The following is an 8,620-nucleotide window of genomic DNA, read 5'->3' on the forward strand; positions in this document are numbered from 1 at the left end:
CAAAATGGTAGATCTGTCACCAAATAAATCGATTAATCGATCCCTGACTGCGACTCCTTTTTATTTGTTATTTTGTCACCAATACAGTAGTTACATTTTATTTCGTTCAGTTATTAAAATAATGTATTCGTTACCAATTTAATACATCAGTTTATAATTTTAATAAAAATATGTTCAAAGGGAAGAGGAAGGGAAGGGAGACAAATTGGCGCGCTTTCGGGCCTCAACGAATGGGTTGTAGGTTGGTTGTAGGTACGATCATACGATGCGGGGCGCGGGCAGTGAGATTTTTAACAATAAATATTGATTATTTTGACTTTGATTAATTGTTTTATTTACTATTCAGCTAGAAATTTAATTTAAATATATTTATACTACCTGTGGAAACTAAAGCCCTTGGGGGGAGGCACATGGCCAGTTAAGTAGTAGACTCTTTTGGTTGAAATGATGATGACGACCACCCTACATTTTTAGACCTTCATGAAATTTTCTAGTGATATAATATATGATTTATTGGTGATCTCTTTAAATTAGTTTGCTTAAATACTATTAGGACAAACCTATTATAATACATACAAAATCATTTATTTGGTACTTGACCCCATATCTCCATGATTTTCGGTAATTTATTGTGGAAATGATTTTATATTGTTTGGTGACTACATTTGGTGACAAATCTACTATTTTGAGGGCAAACCCTATTATTTAAGAAACACAAAATGAATTAAATTGGTGACAGCTTAAATCATACCCTTTATTAATTCACCTGGTAGTCCACTTCCTAATGTACTAGGCATCGCACACTTTTTAGAGCTAAAAAATAAATAAATTTGAAATTAAAGTCGCTCAACTGACTGTGACGTACCTCCTTCCCCCACTATGTTACCTGCGCCCTCGCCGCCATAAGTCTTGCCATTGTTTTTAGAGAGGAAGAACCTATTTCACGACCTATTTTGATTTCGGGATTTATGATTGATTTAGAATCACAAGGGTTTGGGTGGGTTATAAATCTTTCGGATGTGACGTCTCGTATAATTATGGTCGAACGTCACTTAAGGTAAGTTCGTTTAACCACTAATTATACTACGACGTCACATCCTTCAGATTTATTAATTCACCTGGTAGATGTTTAGAACCAGGAGTGAAATAGGTATCGCGATAAGAGAGTGCGTAGGGCGTTTGGAATAAAAACCACACAGGAATGTTTCCAAATCAGCAATATTTTTTAATGTGAAAATCAGGACAGGTTTATTATAATAATTACATAATCAGAGTCTACAATAATGTGTAATCAGGTTAATGATTAAGTATAGTATAGATTTATAACGCATCAATCACAAACAGCCATTGCGAAAGCCCCATCATCGTTATCTACCAGAGGTCTGTCATAAAACTTTGCAAATGTAAGCGAGGTCCCAGACCAACCTGCTGACTTCTTAATTAGGTCTACCGATGTGCCTCTTCTTTTAGCCGCTGAAGTAGATGCATGGCGCGTGCTATGCGCGGAGAATATGGTCGTATCTACCCCGCTTTCAGTAAGTACTAATTTTATCCAACGGCTAATTGAGGAGGCACTCGCATTATGTACCGGTTTTTTGGTAGTTAGAATAAGTTTATCAGTATGGGAGAAGTGTCTAAACTTTTTAGTTATTTCTAAATATGCGCACAACGTTTTTCCGGGGCAAATTTCTGCTTTATGTGGGAAAAAAGGTATGATTAACCGTGGCATGTTCCTTCCTGGTGCTGAAGTTTTGATTATGTCATTAATAATTATTTCAATGTTTGAGTCATTGACTCTGACATTCTGTAGTCGGATTAAAGATAGCGTCTGCACACGTTGTGCCGTCGACAACGCGAGAAGAGCTACTAGTTTCTTCGTGAGCTTTTCTAGTGGTAGGTCTTCGTTAGGATACCAGTTTGAGATATAATCAAGGACCAGATTTGGGTTCCACGTTACTTGGTATTTAGGGAAAGTAGGGTTCTTTTTGAACACACCCTTGAAGAACCGGGAGACTCGGTTGTCATCACTTAACTGCCTGCCTAATATTATAGCCAACGCTGAGCGTATGGAATTAAGTGTGGAGTAGCTTGCCCCTTCTTCGTGCTCTCTTGTAAGGAACTGTAGTATTAGTGGAACGTTCGTACTAAAGTAACTTATATCATTTTTGTTACAAAAAAACCACCACTTTCTATAGGCGCAGTTGTATTGCTTTAAAGAATTTTTTGCCAAAGATGCAATCATAATTTCTATAGTTTCGGGCGTTAGTCCTTGTTTGGCATATGCTTCCCTGATAATAGCGATGACACCAGGGTAAGTCGTGTCCAGAGTGGGTGTCTGGTTCTGGAAGGAGACAAAAGTAAGTTAGGATCCGGTTTAAAGTAAACTAGATCGCTTTGTGACAACTGCAAAAAGAGTGGGTACCACGGCTGACTAGGCCAGTATGGTACAACCATTATTCCCGTAGCGCAGTCATTTACAATTTTTCGTAGACATCTTAAGATTAGTGAAAAAGGCGGAAATGAGTAGAAGAAAAAAGGACCCCAATGTACTGTAAACGCGTCAATATTGAACGCATCTGGATCTCGTTTCCAAGAGATATATTTGTCGCACTTGGAATTTATTCTACTTGCAAACAAATCAATTTCCGGATAACCAAATTTATCAACGACTTTTTGAAACGCTAAAGAAGATAGACTCCATTCGGTATCAATGTTGTTCCGTCTCGACTCTTCGTCTGCTTCAACATTGTCTTTAGACTTTATATACGAAGCAAATACGTGTAACTGCCTTATTTCGCACCATTGCCAAATTTCGCGAGCTAATTTATTTAAATCTAAATATTGTACTCCGCCGTATCTATTAATGTAGGATATCGCTGTTGTATTATCAATGCGCAATAAAATTTCTTTTTTATGTAAATCTTTGGCGAAGCATTTAAGTCCGTTGAAGGCGGCTTTTAATTCTAATAGGTTTATGTGTAACTTTCTTTCTGTATTACTCCAGAATCCGCCGCTTCTTTCACCGTTGCAGTATACGCCCCAGCCTGTCATAGAAGCGTCCGAAAATATTTCTAATTCGTAAAGGCCGTCCCGTAGTGGGTTTTTTGAATGCATTATATTTTCCATCCACCATAGAAAGTCTGGTTTTAGACTTGGAGATAATGACATATTTCTATCGTAATCATTGTCAGTGTTGCGTAAGGCTAGAAACTTTTCTCGTTCAAATAATTTGGTATAGACCCAACCGTAAGAGACGGCTGGGCATACGGAACCGAGTATGCCAAGGAATTTTGCGAAGTCTCTGATAGGAATGTGTTCTTGTTTAGAAATATTTTCGACACACTTCTGGACTTTCACTCGTTTTTTATGCGGTAATTTTAAACAGTAACTCTGTGAGTCTAGTTCAAAACCAAGGAAAGTCTGTGACTGTTTTGGTTGTAAATTGCTTTTGCCAAAATTTATGACGAAGCCCAGACGTTCCAATAATATTTTTGTAGCGGTGACACACTTCAGGCAGTCCTCATAATTTTTCTCGATACAAATAATATCGTCTAAATAAGTAACTAATGTTAAGCCTTTATTTCTAAGCGTCGCAAGCACCGGTTTCATAATTTTCGTAAAAATATAAGGTGCTAAAGATAGCCCGAAGGGTAGACATTGAAATTCGAAAGTTTCTCCTTTAAATACGAATCTTAAATACTTTTTACTAATGTCCGCGATTTTTATTAGGAAATACGCTTCTTTGAGATCTAAAGTGGCCATAAAACAATTTCTTGAAATGAGTTTTGTAACCGTTCGAATATCCTCCATTTTAAAATGTGGTGCGTCAATAAACTTATTTAAATTTTTAAGGTTAAGGATGAAACGGAATGAGCCGTCACTTTTGTTAGTAAGAAATATTTTTGACAAAAATTGGCCTGGTACGGCGGTACATTTAACCACGGCACCCGACGACTGCAATTTCGAAATCTCGTCCTGTAAGTTGCGAATTTCGGAATTTGAAAAATTTATATTTTCGGGGAAGAATGCTTGTACCACCGGTCTTGTAAATGGGATTTCAAAGCCCCTAATATAACCTAAGACGACAGGCTCGTCGGTAATATCACGCCAGTTATCAAAGAAATGACTAAGTCTACCAGCGTGGGGTATAAGTACCTTGTTTAAGGCTTGTTCGCCCTGTAGTTGGTCTTCGATGGCTGTGTTTGACGGTGTGTCGCCGATGTTGGACGTTTGTTTGTTTGAACTTGGAAGCGCGGTCTCTGCCCACCCTGTCTGCGTGCCTGTTGACCTTGAGATCTGGGTGGGCCTCGCCAGTTTCCCTGCTGAGGGAATTTTCGCGATGTGGGCGCGTGATCGCTTCGTTTTATCTGGAGTCCGGATCTCTCGGCAGTCTTTGACGCTTTAATTTTCTCACCTAAATTGGCCCCAAAGAGGTAGGTGTCCCTCTTTACATCGGTAATTAGTTGTGTAAATTTCTTATCTAGTGACGTGATTACCAGTTTTCGCCTGGTTTTTGTATTTTCGTAATGCAGGTCCAGCAATATTTTATTAATATCCGAGATTTTCTTCAGAAGCTGTATTTTATCTGTATCACCGTCGATAATTGAGCATGTGAGGTTGGTAAGGCCTGCTATTCCTCGACCGAGGTGGTTTTGTGCCTTCTCCAGTAACTTATCCCTGTTTTTTATGGGTTCACTTAGGACCGGTATGATTTCCGGGTTTAACAATGGTGCTTTCGCAAGTTTGAAGTTTTCTGGCACTAGAGATTTTTCCCAAACTTCCTGCTTCTGTTCTTTTGTCAAGCCATCAACTAGTATACACCCCCAACGTTTAGCAATCTCATCAGGAATCGGTGGTCCAAAGACTTCGTCCTTTCCTTTCGAATCGCCGAGCGCTTCTAGTATTTCTTGAGGCAACGATTCCTGGTTATTATTGGCACCAACGGGTTCTTTACTAGTGCTGGGAACTGGCTCTGGGGACACTGTTGGGACACTGACTTGAGTTTCATACTCCATATCCTCATTCGAGAGGGAGGCCCTGTTGGCATTTTCTAACGAAAAGCCAGGGGCTACTACAGACCTGATAGATTGTGTAGGCGCGTCCATGTCGTCAGATTCCGAAAGGTCCAAGCGAACTTGTTCGTCCGGTGATAGTGCTCTTGGGTGGTCGGGTGACAGCACCCCGGGATCCGAATCTGCAAACCACAACGCAGGCGTTGTTTTATGCTGCTTTTGCAGTTGTGTAGTTTTGAGTCGTTGGTTATAATCACGTTATAACACGAGACTATATGGTTATCAGCCACGATCACGTCGTGGAGAATAACCTTGTATCTTCATAAAATGCACTTATTGCCATTGTTGTCACTTGCGATTGCGTCGCAAAGACTGGCAGGTGGCGACAAATCTATCAGCCGCGATCGCGTCGCGGAGAATAGAGTAAATAATTGGTGGGTAGTCTAGTTTTAGCCACCAAATCTCGTGATTATCGTATTTATTGCGATAACCATGCTGAAATTAACGTTAGACGAACAAAGGAACTAATTCTAAAATAATAAATTATTGAGGGTAGGAAGGTATGCATTTAGAATATATAAAAGTGTTCTTTAAAACATCTGGTCACGAATCTTTTGTCAGTAAGTGCAAACAAAAAACGTAGTAATTAAGAATGGTTCTTCAAATAAGGTAAACAAGTATGACTCACCATCGCTGGTTCCCGAGAGGTGATTAAGGCGCTTTTGTAACCTCCTTATTTTCTTCCTAATACGCCACTCCTTATCTTCATGTTTTCGTTTACCCATAGCTAAAATTGGTACCTAATCAATGGATCACAGTTAACACTAAGATGCACTCGAACTGTTGGGAACTATTACGGATATGTTGCGATGCCCGCACACAAAAAGCGAATGGCAAGACTTATGGCGGCGAGGGCGCAGGTAACATAGTGGGGGAAGGAGGTACGTCACAGTCAGTTGAGCGACTTTAATTTCAAATTTATTTATTTTTTAGCTCTAAAAAGTGTGCGATGCCTAGTACATTAGGAAGTGGACTACCAGGTGAATTAATAAATCTGAAGGATGTGACGTCGTAGTATAATAATCTTTATTATTACTTTTCCACAATCAAAAGGCCCAGTAGCCGGTTGGCCACCCCTGTAGCGGTGAATAGAGACGGCACTGGCAACACCGATCTTGTGTAACACTGCCCTCTGACCCGGCGCTAACGAAGCCCCAGTGTTGCCACGTTATTTGTTTACCTTCATGTGTAATACAGGATTTATGGTTCGCGTATTGTGCGCCTGATCTTAAGTTGTTGCGTTTGTAATCATTTGTACTTGTGAAGGTGTAAAATGCCTTGTATATATAAACTACTTTCTACTATTTCGCACTTTGTAATTACTTTAGGAAAACTATTAAGATTTCGGAAAGCAAATCCATCTTTTCATTACTAGTGGATTGCTTCAACCTATGAATTCGTTGTTTTTGAATTTTGACATTAGTTCCAAATAAAGTTATATCAAAGAATGTTTTATCGCAGTGTAACATCATTCAATCATCACTGCTGAGATAGTGATTAAACGCGTGCCAATAAAAGAACCATGACCCGTCTTGGCAGTCGGGTAAAAATAGGTAGGTAAGCTTTGTTTGATTGAAATATTTTAGTTTAATTTTCAAAAACCTAACTCAATGTATAATGCAGTTGTTGAGTCATTTTCAACTCATATAAATATCATACACTACCTATCTAAATATAACTTTGGATTTCTTTTATTCTTCTGGTTAAGCGTTATTTATTTCTACGGAACACTATAGCTTAAGCGTGGGCAGTTGACAGCTTTAATATTATGTTGCTGATAATTCTCGACGAACCGGGAGCTTGTATCATAGCTTTTCTATACTTAATACAAGTATTATAAAGCTGAAGAGTTTATTTGTTTGTTTGAACACCGCTCTAATCTCGAGAACTACAGCACAGATTACTGTTACTGTTACAGCCTTTTTATCGTCCCACTGCTGGGCTGCGGCCTCCTCTCACACGGAGAAGGATTGAGCATTAATCACCACGCTTGCTCAATGCGGGTTGGTGACTTCAGACTTTATAGTCCAGGTTTCCTCAAGATGTTTTCCTTCACCTTTTTTTATCAGCCATTGATGTCTAAGATTACTTAGAAGGTACAGATTTAATTTACCTAAAAATTATCTTTAAAAAATTTCCTATGTTCTTTTCTTATTCATTTTACAATCAGTCTTCGGCAATAATTTTTAATTAAATTCCCATAAATAAACTCATATCATTATAGAGGTATATATTTATAAGGTTGTAACAAGCTTTAAACTACATATAAGTAAGTAGTTTTCTAATCAACAGTGAGTTCACAGCACTTCTTCCAACTTCTAACTTTGGACCTATAGTCTCATCCCTATGCGTCATCGCAAAAAAGACGCCAATCAATGCGATCAAACTCAATCGAAATACAATATACGGATACATTTTATACCTTGCAACACTGCTTGTACCTAGGGCATGCAATTTCGGTAAAATAAAAATTACCGGTAAAAATTCGGTAATAAAAATATTTTTACCGGTAAACCGGTAAAACGGTAATTTTTGTATTTTTTTTTAAATGTGATATTATAACAATAAGATTGTATAGTCTTAAAGCAAAAACTAAATAAATATGCAAAGTATAAGGTGGTAAACGTTTTTTGTGACGTGGGCCGTAACAAAAAACATGTCAGTACCATCCGTACGCGACGTCGCCGACAAAATGCAAGAGAAACGGCTGCGATGGTACGGACATGTAAAAAGGAGTGACACCTGAGGACATCGGCAGTGTGAATGTGATACTCAATCTCAATATACCCGGTCAAAGACGCAAAGGCAGGCCGAAACCGTGGTGGTTGAGTGTCGTAATGAATGACATGAAAATCTGCGAACTCGAAGAGGAAGATGTCTATTCAGGAGGATAGAGCGAAGTGGAAGAATGAAGATACGGAAAGCCGATCCCGTCACAAGACGGGATAAACGCTAAGAATTACCGTAAAAAATATATTTTTCATTGATGTGAAAGCCCTCTTTTATGGTAAATCATCAAATGACAGACTCTTTCTGTCTAAAACCCATGTTTTTTAGTAGGCGTTTTATGGACCAGGGTCGCGGTAACTCTTTCGAACAATCCCGCGGCCCCGGCAGGCCTTGGCCCTGCTAGGCCCCACTGGGTTTGTTTACATTTCCCTGAGGAGCCCGTGGAACGACGTGCGCCGCTGACACGGGTCTGTTGTCTATGCAGACGGTGGAACGATGAGCCACTCGAACTCACTGCCCACAGACCGACGCCTATGGTGGCCGGGAGTCGTCTCTCGACCCTTGGCGCCCGTGGTGTCTTTCTGGTCCACTACAGCGGCTGGGATGAGAGGTGCTACTCGCAGTCGCTCCGCCGTCTTCTTCTCGAGCATGACTGCTTCGCAGAAGGAGGCGACGGCTTCCCATTCCCTTTAGCTCTGGACCATGGCTTGAACCAGGGAAGGACGCGAAAGGTCGCCGCTGCCTATTGCCTCGACGACAACACGGCGGTACCCTTCCCAGGCAGTGCACACCTGGACTGTGTGCTCCACCGTGTCCTC

General features: G+C 40.0%; 1 protein-coding gene across 1 annotated transcript; it reads right to left on the reverse strand.

The window, feature by feature from the left end:
* Window positions 1–2,192: 2,192 nt before the first annotated feature.
* Window positions 2,193–5,797, reverse strand: LOC124635359. The gene is made up of 3 exons (XM_047171238.1): window positions 5,701–5,797; window positions 4,156–5,194; window positions 2,193–2,341 (listed from the first exon to the last, which is right to left on the reverse strand). The coding sequence occupies exons 1-2, from the start codon at window positions 5,795–5,797 to the stop codon at window positions 4,161–4,163; spliced, it is 1,131 nt and encodes a 376-aa protein (XP_047027194.1). The 3' UTR covers window positions 2,193–2,341; window positions 4,156–4,160.
* Between the last annotated feature and the right edge of the window lie 2,823 nt (window positions 5,798–8,620).

The sequence above is a fragment of the Helicoverpa zea genome, chromosome 12, assembly GCF_022581195.2.
Source record: "Helicoverpa zea isolate HzStark_Cry1AcR chromosome 12, ilHelZeax1.1, whole genome shotgun sequence".
NCBI classification, from domain to species: Eukaryota; Metazoa; Arthropoda; class Insecta; order Lepidoptera; family Noctuidae; genus Helicoverpa; species Helicoverpa zea.